The sequence below is a fragment of the Schistocerca serialis genome, chromosome 2, assembly GCF_023864345.2.
Source record: "Schistocerca serialis cubense isolate TAMUIC-IGC-003099 chromosome 2, iqSchSeri2.2, whole genome shotgun sequence".
Classification (NCBI taxonomy): Eukaryota; Metazoa; Arthropoda; class Insecta; order Orthoptera; family Acrididae; genus Schistocerca; species Schistocerca serialis.
The window spans coordinates 988,157,733-988,175,328 of record NC_064639.1 but is presented as its reverse complement, the minus strand read 5'-3'; the positions used below and the strand labels follow the sequence as shown (position 1 = coordinate 988,175,328).

The 17,596-nt window shown below is 42.3% G+C and overlaps 1 protein-coding gene across 7 annotated transcripts in view; it reads left to right on the top strand.

The window, feature by feature from the left end:
- Positions 1-17,596, top strand: part of LOC126458413 (protein Mpv17-like) — a 75,844-nt gene that overhangs the window by 44,104 nt on the left and 14,144 nt on the right. For 6 of the 7 annotated variants that reach the window (XM_050095433.1, XM_050095435.1, XM_050095437.1 and 3 more), the window contains one exon: positions 1,996-2,212. In XM_050095433.1, the coding sequence (XP_049951390.1) occupies positions 1,996-2,212 (217 nt within the window). Of the gene's footprint in view, positions 1-1,861; positions 1,903-1,995; positions 2,213-17,596 lie in introns of those variants that run through there. The other variant, XM_050095434.1, reaches the window with a different exon arrangement.

Below are 17,596 nucleotides of genomic sequence, written 5' to 3'. Positions count from 1 at the left end.
CCATCAGATTATTTGACTTGTCGCTCTAACGAAGTAGGCGAGTGTCAGCAATATGTCTCGTGGTCTTATCGTGGTGTGTTTATCTTCTGCCGTTAGGTCAGACGATAGAAATTCCACTTGCACGCTTAGAGTAGCAGACTGATGGTGACCAACTTTAAACAGAACTTGATTAATTTTCACACACATTTATTAAAATAATAACAAGCATAAAAATTACTTAACTTGGTTCTGGATGCTATTTACAATTGACAATCTGAAGTTCCTTTGGTATTGGTACGTTAATCTTATTCTCCAATATATCTCTGATACTTGACAAAAGTGTCTATACATTTATCTTCATGGCTATGTACAGGAATATGGTAATCTTATTGGGCGCAGACTGAAACTTGACTATTGACCTTGGGGGACTGATGACCTTAGCTGTTTAGTCCCCCTTAAACATCCCAACAACCACCACCACCACTATTGACTGGTACAGACAAATGTAGAACTCGTGCAGACAAATGCAGACTGACTAATCGGAGGTCTGTACACTCGTTATAATACCTCGCGCGTTCATGTATCACCGCGCGAGTGTGACCCGCAAGGAGAAAAGGTTCTACGTAAGCAGCAATCTCATTGGTTGCGTTACATATTAATACGCGGATCGGCGGAAGCATAATGTGGTCCGTCTCTATGGCAGCGTCATCTCGTAGAGGGGAGACGGACGAGCGCTGCGCGTGCGCTGTTGTGCGGGGCGCGCTCTAGTGGGAAAGTTGTGTACGCGCTGACTACGCGGAACTATGTACACAACAGTTAACGAGTGCGATTCAAGTGCAGTCAGTTTAAAGATGTAGAAATCATTCCTTTTAGAACACCAATAAAACTTATAATATAGCGTGAATTGTTTCACTTTGTGAAAAAAAGGTCCTTTTAAACTCAACCTATTCGTACCAGAAAACGCTTCATCAAGCTATTTCTTGCTAGTGTTTTCGGACAACTGTATATAATCACTGACCCACATCTGCTGTAAATCACACTCTATAGAGAATCACTGTCCTTTCAAACGTATCTTTATGTATGGAAACTAGAAAAGAGAGACAGTCATATAGGAAAGGATCAGGTTTATAATGAGGAACTTAAGGACCTACTGCAGCAAAAACGAATTTTTGACTAGTATGGTGAACCATTATCGTAGTGAAAGAATCAATTTAGCATGTGTAAGACTATCCAAATTCGTTACTTGCTAAATTCGTTGACTGCGAGGGTTATTCTTCCGGACTTTGAAATCGTGATTGCAGCCTTGTTGCCTCAACCCTTCGTGGATTTTTCTCCACATTCATTTACATCTGCTCGATGCCGAACTATTAAATAAAGCTGCTGTCGTGTGTAGCCGCAGTGAAGTTATCAGTTTCGAACAATTTAGACAATGTACTGGGTATTCGTTCGTAAAACTGACAAGAGTTAGGTCTGATAGACTATGAATAAATATCCTGCCTTATCATAGTTGAGCAGACGACACAATTCGCGAGTTGCGAGCATCAATCCCAAGTCCCCATAGACACACTTAAAACAGGCAATCGGAATAATGTTTATGTGTTAAATATGTTATCTTCTTTTTGAGAACAGTATGTTGTTGCAACAACCTTGTGATTATTATTTGATTTTTTTCAGAGAGATACTATTCTTTTTTTCCTAAAACTGACTCGTGAATGACCTCGTTGATAAGAATTATTTCAAAGCTATTAATAACTTGTCAGTGTAGAAAATAAATAATTTGTGAAGAAAAAGCTACCGAGTTAAGACTGTAGTGAGGTTCAGCTTGAAGTAATCCCTATTCAAACTTTTCGATTTGCCTAAGAGAATCAACCCCAGAAGTGACGAAAGGCCACAACTAATGAATAACAGTAATACAGTCATTAGGTATTAACTATGTTAATATTCTGATTTATGCAGCTATGCTAACGTTCTAATCTATGGAGCATAGCAGTTACCTAATTACTTCTTCTTTTTCAGGATCCGAAACATGAGTTTAAGTCGGCTGGGTAGTTCCATGTACAAATCGTACCAGAACCTTTTGCGAAGATACCCCGTCGGAGTACAAGCCGTCCAAACGTCAGTATTTACTGGTGTGGGCGATGTTATTGCTCAGCTATTCGTCGAAAAGAAGGAGATGAAGGATTTTGATGTAATGAGACTTCTACGTTTTGGTGCCATCGGAGGCATTTACATCGTAAGTTAACTAAAAAAGTCATTGCTTTAGAGTGAAAAAGAATATTTCTTTTTGTGTTTGATTTGTAATTTTTATTTTGTATATTAATGTTGCACAAGATATGGTCTAGCCTCTGTCTTTTCACGTTAATTGAGTATTGCCACATCATGCAGCAATAAATCGTAACAATTTTCAGGCGTGGACCAAGTGTGTAGGGGGAGAAAAGGGCCTCATGACACTCCTGCCCACCCACCCAAAAAACCATTATCGTAGAAGCATTTGTATATTTACGTACATCAGTTTCCAAATTTAACAGCAAACATTACAAGAATAATGTAGCGTGAAAACGAAGAGTCTCTAAAATGGCAAGGAACTCTATAAATTACAAGCTATAATGCTATTCGCCCCTATCACAAATCAAATAATGCCACATTATTCCTTTCTTTTTACGGCTAGCGAACGTGACTCCACTAACTATTCATCACTGTGATTCTTCTTAAGCAGGATCGGATATGACCAGGATTTGTTTTCTTCGAAATCAAAGTCAGTTTTGCAAAAGATACATCCTCAATTTATTCACAGGGAACTGAAACTTTGCACGTAATTATAAAATTCACAACATAAATAAAACAAGATCGTCGTCATTTCATTCCACACTGAACCCTGTGAATTACGCAGTTCTGCAAGACACTACAATTCTCTCGCCAGCTGCGTGCAACATGGGAGAAGCTAGTTTCACTTGAAGCGTACTGGGAAATGACGTCAATATGACGCGTCTTCCATAATACTCGATCTGACCACGAAATTCGTTAACAATTAACAAATGAAGCACTTAAGAATCGCCGTATTGGATTTTGTCATTTTCACTTGCGTCCTTTAAATATATGCTGTTTCACAATACCAGCACATTGAGGATCAATCGAAAACGCATCCGTAATGGTACAATTTTTTGTAATAAAATAACGAATAACGTATTGGCGACTCAAGAATTTTCGTATTTGATTGTTTTCATTGTGTTATGACAGTATGTTTTTTCATGGAGACGAAACGTAAAAAAATTAATAGACACGCTATTCGTGGTATGATTTGTTATAATAAAATATCAATGGTAAAAGGCTTCAGGAGATCATAAGATGAAAGATCTGTCAGAAGTTACATGAGTTCACAATAGTGTGATGGATAGATACGTGCAGTTCGCAGCTAAAGGAACAGGTTCGCATCCTGCTATATTCAGATATTTTTTATGCACATTCACACACGTAAAAATATTCTGACTTTCTTATTAATTTAATAGCAGTATATTCCATAATATTTGATAGTATATAATTTAAGAGCACTCCCTCTCAGGAGTGAGTTTGTTAGATTTTATGAATATACAAAGGAATATGGACGAACATATTGCAAGGATGTACCCAAAATCAACAATAATCTGACAATGTTTGTGACTTCACCGGTACACTGAAGAGCCAAAGAAACTGGTACACCTGCCTAATATCGTGTAAGGTCCCCGCGAGCATGCAGAAGTGCCGAAACGCGTGGTATGGACTCGACTAATGTATGAAGTAGTGCTAGAGGCAATAGACACCATGAATTCTGCAGGGCTGTCCATAGATCCGTAAGAGTACGAGAGGATGGAGATATCTTGTGAAGAGCACATGGCAAGGCATCCCGGATATGCTCAATAATATTCATGTATGGGGAGTTTGATGGCCAGCGGATGTGTTTTAAAATCAGAAGAGTGTTCCTTGAGCGACTCTGTAGAAATTTTGGACATGTGGGGTGTCGCATTGTCCTGCTGGAATTGCCCAAGTGCGTGGAACGTATAATGGGTATAAATGGATGCAGGTGATCAGACAGTATGCTGACGTATGAGTCACCTGTCAGAGTCTTATCTAGACGTATGAAGGTTCCCATATCACTCCAACCGCACATGCCCTACACCATTACAGAGCCTCCACCAGCTTCAACAGTCCCCTGCTGACATGCAGGGTCCATGGATTCATTAGGCTGTCTCCATATCCGTAAACTTCTATCTGCTCAATACAATTTGAGACTCGTCCGACTAGGCAACATGTTTCCAGTCATCAACAGTCCATTGTTGTTGTTGACGGGCCAAGGAGAGGTGTAAAGTTTTGTGTCGTGCAGTCGTCGAGTGTACACTAGTGGGCCTTCAGCTGCGGAAGCCCATATAGATGATGTTTCATGGAATGGTTCGCATGATGACACTTGTTGATGGTCCAGCATTGAAAACTAAAGCAATTTGCGGAAGGGTTGCACTTCTGTCACATTGAACGACTCACTTCAGTCGCCGCCGTTGGTCCCGTTCTTGCAGGGTCTTTTTCCGGCTGAGAGATGTTGGAAATTTGATGTACCCTCAGACTTCAAGAAGAATATAATAATTCCAATCCCAAAGAAAGCAGGTGTTGACAATTGTGAAAATTACCGAACTATCAGTTTAATAAGTCACAGCTGCAAAATACTAACGCGAATTCCTTACAGACGAATGGAAAAACTGGTAGAAGCGGACCTCGGGGAAGATCAGTTTGGATTCCGTAGAAATGTTGGAACATGTGAGGCAATACTAACCTTACGACTTATCTTAGAAGAAAGATTAAGAAAAGGCAAACCTACGTTTATAGCATTTGTAGACTTAGAGAAAGCTTTTGACAACGTTAACTGGAATACTCTCTTTCAAATTCTGAAGGTGGCAGGTATAAAATACAGGGAGCGAAAGGCTATTTACAATTTGTACAGAAATCAGATGGCAGTTATAAGAGTCGAGGGGCATGAAAGGGAAGCAGTGGTTGGGAAAGGAGTGAGACAGGGTTCTAGCCTCTCCCCGATGTTATTCAATCTGTATATTGAGCAAGCAGTAAAGGAAACAAAAGAAAAATTCGGAGTAGGTATTAAAATTCATGGAGAAGAAGTAAAAACTTTGAGGTTCGCCGATGACATTGTAATTCTGTCAGAGACAGCAAAGGACTTGGAAGAGCAGTTGAACGGAATGGACAGTGTCTTAAAAGGATGATATAAGATGAACATCAACAAAAGCAAAACGAGGATAATGGAATGTAGTCGAGTTAACTCGGGTGATGCTGAGGGAATTAGATTAGGAAATGAGACACGTAAAGTAGTAAAGGAGTTTTGCCATTTGGGGAGCAAAATAACAGATGATGGACGAAGTAGAGAGGATATAAAATGTAGACTGGCAATGGGAAGGAAATCGTTTCTGAAGAAGAGAAATTTGTTAACATCGAGTATAGATTTAAGTGTCAGGAAGTCGTTTCTGAAAGTATTTGTATGGAGTGTAGCCATGTATGGAAGTGAAACATGGACGATAACTAGTTTGGACAAGAAGAGAATAGAAGCTTTCGAAATGTGGTGCTACAGAAGAATGCTGAAGATAAGGTGGGTAGATCACGTAACTGATGAGGAGGTATTGAATAGGATTGGGGAGAAGAGAAGTTTGTGGCACAAATTGACTAGAAGAAGGGATCGGTTGGTAGGACATGTTCTGAGGCATCAAGGGATCACCAATTTAGTATTGGAGGGCAGCGTGGAGGGTAAAAATCGTAGAGGGAGACCGAGAGATGAATACACTAAACAGATTCAGAAGGATGTAGGTTGCAGTAGGTACTGGGAGATGAAGAAGCTTGCACAGGATAGAGTAGCATGGAGAGCTGCATCAAACCAGTCTCAGGACTGAAGACCACAACAACAACTGGATTCCTGATATTCACAGTACACTCTTGAAATGGTCATATGGGAAAATTCCCGCTTCATCGTTACCTCAGAGATGCTGTCTCCCATCACTCGTGCGCCGACTATAACACCACTTTCAAACTCACTTAAATCTTGATAATAGTAGGTAACTGGCGGCCTTGGTGCAATTTTGATATCAAACTGATGTGCAAATTAATTAAATTTATCAATTAATCACCACCACACCTGCCCACCCCTACCCCCCCCCCCCCAACCACGCCCACTCCCACCCCCAGATGACTTCACGTGTTTCCTCAGCTGCACATGTGCCCCAGCCCTCTCATCCCCCTACCCACCCCTTCCCCCCAACCTACCCTATTGGCCGGAATTTCGAATTTTGGTGAGAACTTCGAATTTTGGCGGGAATTTCTTTGCACCATGGCTGTGATGACATCTCACCCCACCCCGGAAATGGCAGGGAATTAAAATTGGCAGTACTCTGGACGCTGGTCCTCCTGGGCAGAAAGCCTAAGTGTACCCACCTGACACAAAAATTGCCAGAGACGCTTGGAACTGATGGGAAATTAAAAATGGCTGTGTCCTTTCCGGGACTTGAAACCTGATTCTATTCCTATCTAGGAGATAAAAGGACGGTCACCTAAAGTGCAACTTGTTCATCCAAAATATAGAGACAGAGCCCCCACAAGCCCAAGTGCTCCCCCTAACACATGGAAACTGTCCACATGTGGGAGAGAGGTAGGTTAGTTTAGTGTAGTTATTTATTTCGGTCGGAAAACTGACGCAAATCTCCATCCTAATTACATAATTAATCACAAAGGTCAGGCCTAATTACGCAGTCATATACATAGTGCTACACAAGGATGGCATAAAATCGCAATACAACTCAAAAACTGATGATACCATACAACTGATGTTATCCTGCTAGGAAAAAATTTCCCAATACCACTCGAAACTAGCGATAGACACACTCAAACTATACCTACGTCTCCAGGCTGGCGGGAAAACGCTGAGGTGTAAGGTACTATATTTATTCTTTTTGGCAGGAAATAAGTTCAACTGACGAGATGCTGGTGTTGGACAGAGAGGAGTTTAAAATGTATATTACCTGTAAGCATACAGCATCTATTGTTGTTTGACGTCAGACTTCGCTAAATATGTCTGCTCAAAAACCATCCTGCAGCCCAGGTAATCGAAGCCAATACATGCTATCACTACTGATGAAAAAAAATGCGTCACATTTCTAATTACACTTCGAAATTGTGGCGAAAAAAGCAGCACTCATAATAAACGGGCCATTATGCAGTACGTATACTGGGGAAAATCGTTGTCCTAAAAGACTGGAGAGGAGCGGTAGTTGAACGTGCCGAAACTCGTGGTCCCCTTCCTCCCTCCCTCCACCCCTCCCTCTCTACATCCACGTACGGGGGGGATGCAGGCTCCTTCAAATGACCAGCTGCTCGCCAACCGCCTCGCGGCACGGCCAGCCCGCTGTCTGCCCTTTGCTGCCACCCTATGTGGTGGCTCGCTGCACTCAGCTTTCCACAATCTAGCTGCCGCCTTAAGGCGGCGGTTCTAGACAACACAAAAGGGAAATTAAGTACCATAACCCCGCCCATCCGTTGAACAGCCCAGATCAGCACTCGGCTTTCCACCATCTGGCTGCCGCCTTAATGCAACGCTCCTGTGCCAAATCAGTAGTGTGTATAGTCAACCAAACAATAGGAGATAAAAGGACGGTCACCTCAAGTGCAACTTGTTCATCCAAAATATAGAGACAGAGCCCCCAAAAGCCGCTCCCCTCTCCCCCCTGGAAAGTGAGCGTCAGTGTCCAGCAACCACCACAGCCGACACGCCCCCCCCCCTGCCCCCCACCCACAGCAGCCCGCCGTTCGGTGATGTATTAGACGTCAATGCATTATAATCAAGCATCTATTTAAAAAAAGCAAAATACATTGGCGACCATGATAAATGTCCTCTTTTCACGAAAATAGGTAAAGTCCATTTTCTTTCAGTTTTACGAGCAAAATCGGTATGGTTTTTATGTTCGACGGAAGTCCATCTCATTATTTTGTGACGTCCAAGGAAGTATACCGCCACCGATCACAAATGATCAGCAGAGACGTGCCCACCCTGCGTAAAATCAGGAAAAAAAATTGGACTGTTTTGATACGAGAACTACCTATCGCCACAGAGTGTCCTCGTTATTTCTAGACCGTCATTGGAGTAAAGAAAAAGCGAGAATTTAAACTCCAAAGAGAAAAAACTATATTAAGCAAATTCTTCCAGCCTGTTAAACAAATTACAGGACCTTAGAGCGTCTCTCGCGTTCAGTGTCTGTGAATAAACTGTCACGCACGTTTGTATCACAAAAATTTCAGACAATCTTTCACGCCATTGGTACACATGTCGGGAAAAAACACATTCATTTTACGTTTGACAACAAGAAGCTATAATTCAAGAGAATGTTGCTGTTTTGTACACCATGAGAGGGCCCCTTTTACCAGTGCGATGCTATATCATACTAGCGTTTACGAAACAAATTGTGAAAGCCTGTCTCGCCCTGTGTAGGTGGGAGATTGAAATTTCGTTAAAAGATATCACCAAAACGGAAAAAACGCAACATTTGTCAATAATCATTCCGCAGTGCCCTAGCCATCTCTTCCACCCGCCAGGCGGCTCGCCACTGATGTCAGTTTAATAGGCTGATTAATTAAATGTATCATGAGAGTCACTTCGCATGGCCAATATTTTTTTTGTCAGCAGTCGGATTACGCTCACCAGCTAGGATAGCTGGGAATCCATGGAGGGAACACGACCTTCCTTTTTGAGGAACACTATTGAGAAATGACATTTTAAGCTGACCACAGTTGGATTCTACACCCTACAACGTATATTTCGCATAAGAATTGCGCTATTAAAACACGATCATAACGCCTAGGTTACTGTCACACTGCATAAAAAGCTGTCTTCAGTGTGCAGGCACACACACGAGTCGCAGATAATGTTACACTTTCAGGTAGAAATGCTGTCTGCGATTTGGAATCAAGTCTATCCATCCTACCACGTACGCAAGTTGTATCTTGTAGAGACACCTTTTAATGGTTACAGCTACTGGTGAATCATATTCGTCCCACTGTCGTATCTCGATTCGAGTAACCCTTTTTTCTTTTTGCGAACCTATCCGCCCAGGATCCCATACACCAAGAGCTACAGCAACTATTGGAAGGTGATTACCTGTACTGCTAATCTCATCTTCCCATCGGAATGGTAGCAAATCTCTCGGTGCTGCGTTTCGAAAAGCACTGTTCCTTCATTTGGCAGTCACGTGCATGATTACTGTCCCGGTGTTGACCATCGCCTGAAGGTGCAGTTCACAACACGCGTGAGGTAGCACAAATAAAAAGAGGTACTGTTATCTTATTGGTGAAAAAAATAAAAATAAGAACATGTGCAGGATATCGCAGCATATGGAAATAGGACAAGTCTGTAGCAATGAGGAACGCTTCCAAACAACTGTATTACGGTGATGACCTCTACATTTAATCCTGTGTTCCACAGCGACAAGCAGCAGATATCCAGTGTTCCGTCAAGGTTCGCTTCATCTCAACGGAGTGGTGTCAGTCAAGCGTTATGCGGAAATCAACTGTGTACTCAGTGGACGGTCGGGATTGGAAGGACGCCATTGATATGGAGCGATATACTGTAATACACACCGCAGTTGATAGCGAGATCAATTTTAGCAATTTTACTCAGAAGTCGGAGAGAGCAATATCCACCACATTCTGCAACCTGTTTAGAAACAGAGTGAGCTGAGTTAAAGCTATGGGAGCGTGTTTTGACCACTCGGTGGAAGTGGCAACATATTGTCGTAGCTTCGCCGCCAGTGTACAATGTGTGAGGTCAGCGTCAAATGAAGCCTGCTCCTGCAACACGACGACAGTACGAACAGTTAAGGTGGTGTTTCTTGCTGAGAAAATTAGGAAGACTCAACATCGAAGCAGATCCGCGTTCCTCAGGATACATTCACCTCTGTCACCCAAACATCTCTATCATCGTTATTCTGTACCATCCAGCAGAGAAAAATTACGAACTATTAAAGCTCCTTAAACTATTAAACTTATACTATTAAAGCTCCTTAAACTGGATACTTCCTTTCAAGGAGCATTTGACGCGAACCTCTGCTTTGCTCAAAAACTGAAAAAGCCTTCTTCATAAGCTCTGTGGTACCAGGTGGGGATTGATATGCACTCGGGTTGGTGTATTCAACAGCAGAGTATTGTGCATCTGCCTGACTTAATAGTCCTTCAATTTGATCTATCCCTTACCTATCTTGCGTCACATTCCACCTTCTGATAACGGACGGGAAGAGTGCGCTGCTCTTCAGTCTGGAACCGCTACGGTCGCAGGTTCGAATCCTGCCTCGGGCTTGGATGTGTGTGATGTCCTTAGGTTAGTTAGGTTTAAGTAATTCTAAGTTCTGGGGGACTAGTGACCTCAGATGTTAAATCCCATAGTGCTCAGAGCCATTTGAATCATTTGAAGTGCGCTGGTGCTTGAACATCGGGGAGTTGTTGATAACCCTGACCTTCCATAATTGAGTGATGCATATTCTGTGGAGCGAAAAAGATTGAGATCACTCAGTGCCATCAATGAAAGGAAACGCTGCTGGCAACAAAACTGTCCTCCACGATGTCTGAAACTGCCTTGCTTTCAGGAGAAACTCCCTGGATTTTATTAGTCTCGGGCAATTTGTACTAATCTAAATCGTATCCAAACGGGCCACGGATGATGTGCAGACGCTCTGCACAAATGGGGGAAATCATCACCATCTGGTGATTGTGGAATCGGACGATAGACACTTGCTCATGTTGTAACAACATGTTTTGCAGTGTCTGTAAGATTTCCTCACAACCTTGGAGTGATAAAATACATGAAAGACCAGAGAACTTTTTCTAGTCAGGATCTCCATTGAAAATGTCGGTTAAAAGGAAAGAAAGTATGTGCCTTTTGAGGCAATTAAGCGTGTACGAAGTTCGTATTCATTAAAATGAAAGAGAGAACTGTGGATCGCTATGAGAAAAGTGAGCGTATTGTTGATATTCAGCGGGCTTTAGGACTTGAGAACTACTTGTGGAAATGTAGAATCAATTCGAAAAACTGCTCAATCATCAACTGACTTACGCTTGACTAGAGTGACCAAATCTCACTCGAAGGCAATGGAAAGAAATTGTAAGCCACTGGACTGAACACCACAACCAGTAGCACATGCCTCCCTCTGGAGTTGTTATTCAAGCTAAAGCCAAGAGCTTGTATGCAGATTTAACGAAAGAAGAGGGCGATCCAGCAAATTTCGTAGCCTTTCAGGTTGGTTTGTTCGCTTCAAGTACCGTTTTGGCTTTCACAACATTAAAATGACAGAAGAGAGCGCTGCGCCAGACGAAGTTGGAGCTGAGGAATTTAAAAAGAGGTTTAAAGAAATTGTGACAGAAAAGGCTGTCCTGCAAAGTAGGTTTTCAGTCCTGATGAAACGGGGTCATTTTGGAAACAATTTATTTTTTCTTTTGAAGAAAAAATAGCACTTGGATTTATGGCTGCCAAAGACCGATGCACCCTTCTATCCGGAAGAATCCTAGAGCAGTGGTCCCCAACCTTTTTACCTGTGCGGATCAGCTGTTTTATAAAAAAGTCTCAGAAGGCCAGTAGCTAGGAAAAAATATAAACATACACACACACACACACACACACACACACACACACACACACACACACACAAACACAAACACAAACAGAGAGAGAGAGAGAGAGAGAGAGAGAGAGGGTGAGTTCATTTTAACTGAAGACACTGATACATCTCGAAAACTACAAATCGAATCAAGGAAAGTTATAATTCCAATTTGTTTGCCTCGGAGAGGGACATCCAGTGATAACTTTGAAATCTTCGATAGGAATCCCCTTTTTTCATTGCAGATTACGATTCTACGGCAAAATCTACATACGTTTTGTCTGTAACATTTTCATCGTTTCGCCGCAGATGGCGTTGTGATCGGAGGAATGGAAATGAGTACACAATCGTAATTTACGACATGCTGCTCAATGGCCCTTGAATATCCAATGGCACATGGGACCCCATATCCGTGCTTCGAGGGTAAGACAGGCCATTACGTCATAACGTCTGTTTGGAAACCCTGTCGCAACGTCGTATACCTCCTGCATATCGAATTGGGAACAACTCTACGCGCTACTGTGGCCGTAGTTCGAGATGAACGCCACTCTGCTTGTCCAATTATAATAAGTGTTCAAGCGTAGTACCGCCAGCTTCAATACACTTAGTGATCCGCTTTTCAAATGACCATACACAGAACAGAAAGAGGTCTGCGGAAATGCCAGCACAGGAGTTTCTGATGCGATCGAGCATGTCTTCACAGCCTGTGGGCACTTGCTGGTACACCTATATTTTAAATATCCCCACGTAAAGAAATCCTGTGACATCAAATCCGACGCCTAGGACGACAATTAATATCGCCACCTCTGACGATTGACCGACCAGTGTAAACACTGTCTAATACCTCCCGTGCTTCAATTATGTAATGTGCTGGGCAACCGTCACGCTCAAACCACAAACGTTATCGAATGCCCAGGACGACATCCTGCAATAGTTCCGGTAGTTCATGTACCAAAAACGTTCATTATTTGCGTCTATTCAACGTGCCGTCGATAAAATACAGACCAAAGACATTATTTATATAGACTGCAGCGGCGAGTGAAAATTTATACCAACGTCGAGAATCGAACCCTGGTCTCCCGCTTACTAGGCAGGTGCGCTAGCCACTAAACCACCTTGGCATAGCGGTTCACACAACTGCACGGCTTATCCCTGACACGCCTCCCTCATCGATCCGGTTTCTCACTGCCGCCTCAGACTACATTAAATTCCCCCTTACACATGAATAGAATTTCCGCGGCTCTCCATGTTCTGGAATAGCACCTCAGTACCTGCACCTGCGTTTCAGGCTCGATCACAGCACCGTACGACGTTGATACCAATAAAGTCTCTTAAATTGTGTTATATCATTACAGATCAATGAAGTTCTTTCCCATGATGCCACACAATACGTTAACCGATCAAGGACGTTGATGGTCAACTTGCGTAACCAGTGGGAATTGCCTACACTCCAGTAATGCACGTTAAGCCGGTTAACGCTACCATGATTTGTGAATATAGTCTTTTCGTAAAATAGCACCTCGGCAAAGAACTTGGGGGTTGTTCGCATTTGTTGACGTGCTCATTCACAAAACACTACCTGGTTATGGAAATCGGTGCCATGAAGATCTTGATGCAGTGGCACACGGTGTGGATGATACGACGATGCAGTGTTATGACCATACTACCCACGGACATATCGGAATCGCGGTGTAATTGCCGGGCGCTGATCTTGCGTTGTGTACTATCGCTAGGACAGCTATTTTATTAGCTTCTCTCTGGAAAACGCTCGGCATACAAATCAACAGCAGCGTCAACATTTCTTCTACATTCTCCTTAAATCAGAATCATTTCAGTTTTTTCTTCTGTGGCTGCAACATTCATCGTCCTCTTGCACGTCTGTCCTCCAAATGATACGTAGGTATGCAAGCAATAAACACTGCGCAAGTATTGTAATGTTTAGAGCTGCTATCTGTTCTACGTCTGCACGATACGTGAGCTCCGGTCGAAGTGTACTACTGCCTCTTTTAATACGTCGCAGTTCGCTAAGCGGCCATGGTGGCGCGGCGAGTAGTTACCTGTTCGAAGTGTCTGAAGAATATAACGTTGCGAATTGGGTTTCTAATTAGATGTTATGAAATATTGGCCTGTCCTACCCTTGTAGCATGGAGGTGGGGTCCCATGTGCCATTGGATGTTCAAGGGCCATTGAGTAGTATGCCGTAAATTACGATTGTGTACCCATTTTTATTCCTCAGATTACAGCGCCATCTGTGGCGAAACGAAGGAAATGCTTCAGACGAAACGTATGTAGATTTTTCAGTAGATTCATAATCTGAAATAAAAAACGAAGAATTGCCACTGACGATATCAAAGTAGCGCCCCTCCCTCCCACCCGCCACCCATGCACGGAGTGGGTTAGAGGGTCGAGTGTAGTATCGTTGGATGTCCCCCTCCGAGACAAACAAATTGGAATTTTGGATTTTTTTTTATTCAGTGTGTAGTTTTCGAGATATTTCAGTGTCTTTAGTTAAAATGAACTCCCTGCATATAAAGGGCGTTTCACGTGACACCTCTTTTATTTTGTGAACGGTTCCAGTTATCGAAACGAGGTTGTTTTTCGGCAAATGATAGTACAGTAAAGGCCATGCATGTGATGAAGGTTCTTAACTCTTATTGCTCGAGATATAGAAGCAAGTACGATTTTTAAAAACAGTATGATATACTTTTTTATGGCATCCGAGAGCGCTTGAAAAGACGAGTGCAGTGACATAATGCTTGTTAATGTTCAGGCTGAAACCTTTCGTAAAGGAATCCGAGAAACATACTAATACCAAAACGTAAGTCGTCCGGAAACGCTCATGCCACGCTACGTCGTTGTATCAGTCCTTTCGACTGGTTACATGTCTGCAATGCAGAACTAGCAGGAATTGTGTCGTCTATCGGCATGCCATTTCTGCTACAACATTCCTTGCATGCAGACATATACAACAGTGAGGTGAATTCAAACACGTTCTATTATATGGCGATGATGGCACGAGACATATTAACGAGGGAATGTGGGAGAAGCGGGAGGAGTGTCATCCGCATTTTGCATCGACATAAATTCCCCCCTTATCTTCTGTCACTACATCAGGCACTCGGAGGACATGATTTAAAAAGTAGTATAGAATTTTGTTGGTTTGTTTTGCGTTGGTTGGGAGACGACGCTATGTTTTTCCAGCGCGTGCTCGTTACCGACGAAGCAGCATTTACGAACCACGATAATACAAACTTAGGGTACATGCGCTACTGCCCAGCTGAAAATCCATGCTGGCTTCGCCGAGTAGAACAACGACCGTGAGCGTAAACACGTGGTGCGGCGTCACAGGAAATTCCATTGCGAGAAATTAATTCATGCCAAGGGTGTTAAAGGAGAATACGTATGCACACTTTCTTACGAACATTCTGTCTTTCTACAAGATGTACCACTGAATAAGCACCAGTGTTTGTGTTTCCAACACAACGGCTGTCCAGCTCACTCGTGTTGCAACACAAATGCTGAAAGAAAAGTTTCCTGGTCTCGGATAGGACTGAGTGCTGCGTATAGTAGATGGCCAGGTCTCTTAATTTGACTCCTCTTGATTTGTTAGTGTGGAGATCACTGAAAGATTCAGTCTATGATTAAGCCCCAAGTACGCAAGAGAACATGCGCCGTCGAATCGCAACAGCATATTATCCATTGTACTTCCATCTGTTCGTTTATCTCTCGAACGACGATTGCTAATGTGCAGTTGATAGTAAATAATTTGAGCACATACATATGTAAATTGTAAAACTGTTTCTTTCAGAAAAGTGTTTATTTTATGATGACATTTCGTCAGTCATTCTGAATAAACTGTTTAGTTTATTTAAAGCATACAATTACAATTTCAATTACAATTTCGAATAGTACTTATAGAAGCATTTGTCCGTCAGCAAGTGATTTACTTTAAGAAGCATTTAGGTGTCTCCAGACAAAGACAGGTCAGGTATCAATTTTTTTCAAATCTAATAAAATTAACAAAGTAGTTTCCTTTTCTCCCTTAACTAGGTTTTTTTTTAATAATCATGATGTATAAGTGACCGACGTTTCTGTTTCGTATTTGACAGGTAAGCAGCAACGGGTAGGGTTAAAATGGAAAACTGCCTGACGAATCTGTAATTGTTTTCACAAAAATCTGGAAACGTACACTCATTTGAAATAGTCTTCCTTCGTCTGATACGCCATAAGCTAGTATATGCCCTAGTTCCATATACGAAAATCATAGCTGACACTGTCTCTGCTTCTCATAGGAAATGAGGTTTTATTTTAGTAGCTTATAACAACGGAGCCTCGCATGAGAGCTCTGCTTGGCGTTGTTTCCACCACAATAGCTGGCTCTGCCCACATTGCTTTCCAATTTTAGCAAATTTCTTGGATTCTTTTGCGAAGAAGTTCAACCTCAACATTAACAAGCGCTTTCACATACCGTTAAGAAACGTATGCTTCAGTATCTCTGTCGTTGCTAGAACCCACAGCAAGTGTCTCAGTGAATAGTAATTCAACAATATCTCCACGAAGACTGAGCGAAGTGATGTGGTGGCTAACGCCCTCAACTCGCATTCGAGACAAGGTATCAATTGTTGGATCGACCATCCATATATCGGTTTTCTGTGGTCACCCGTATCACTCCATACAAAGGCCGGGATAGTTCCTTAAGAGGATGACGACCGTTTCCTTCCCCTTCAGTAGTAAGAAAACTGAACAAAGCTCTGTCTCTCACAATCTTAGCCGTGGACTGCAAGTAAAACATCAAACATCCCTCCTCCTCCTCGCGTCGGGATAGTAAATGAGCAAAATTCAAGCGAATCGTTCTTATGAACAACTGTGTCTGAGAAACTACTAACTGTATAAATTACGATCGGATTGTAACACGTTATGTGTTTACGCCATGAGCAGCCAGCCAAAGCCGCGGGCCAGCCCTGTAGTGCGATATGTAGGAGGGTGCAGTTCCAACAGCCTGGTGGCACACGATATTGGTAATTTTCGCCGTGAAAAAAGAATACTGGTAGTTCGTCTTAGAGCAGCAGGGTAGGTCTCGAAATGACAGAATGGGCCATTCCCTTGTGCGTGGTATAGGATAGCGATGGAGCATTTTAACTCTTATTTCATTCTGTTCTCGCTGACCTTCACGACTGATTAGTGACACCCCTGACCTCCTGATAATTTTTATCCTCTCTTCGACCTTCACCGGCGTCCACGGCCCAGTGCCACGGTGTCGGCGAGGCACAAGTGGACCGCGGCCCATGGGTTGGGAAGTTCTAGACCACTAAAGGGTTGGAACGAGAGCCGGCTGGGAATTCATTGGATATATGATACTGATTTAGTGAATTATTCTGAGTTTCCTTGTTAAATTTTTACGTGTAAAAATTTTGCATTAAAATGGTTTTTATTAAAATTATAATAGCTATTTTATTATTTATATTAAGAAACACTGCAATTCTGAATTTAATATGTGCATAAAGAGGAACCTAACCCCACATTTTTGATATAAAATGGCTCTCGATTTACGCGAATTCGGTAACCGCGGCAATTCCGCGGAATGTAACCATCGTGTATAGAAAGATTTACCCGTATGTTATGCTGTAGACCTGTGTTGAATTGCTGATATGTAATAGTTAAGTGGTCTTTGTATATGCGTAGCTATTCTTATGATTCAAAAACTTTTAATGTGTGCCATATGTTGGTGTAGCGGCAGCCGCCGAGCCGTGAGGACGCAGCAGAGTAGCAGCAGCAGCACTTGTGTGATAAACTGTAAATGAATTTAGTTTTTTTTTTTTTTTTTTTTTTTTTTTTTTTTTTTTTTTTGCCTCGTGCTTCTGCAAAGAAGTGCACTGTACGTGTGTGTTTTTTGTGGAAACTAGTGGTTAGAAAATTAATCGTAGTTTTTTGTTTTTGCGTAAGTCTAGTGAATATCGTTG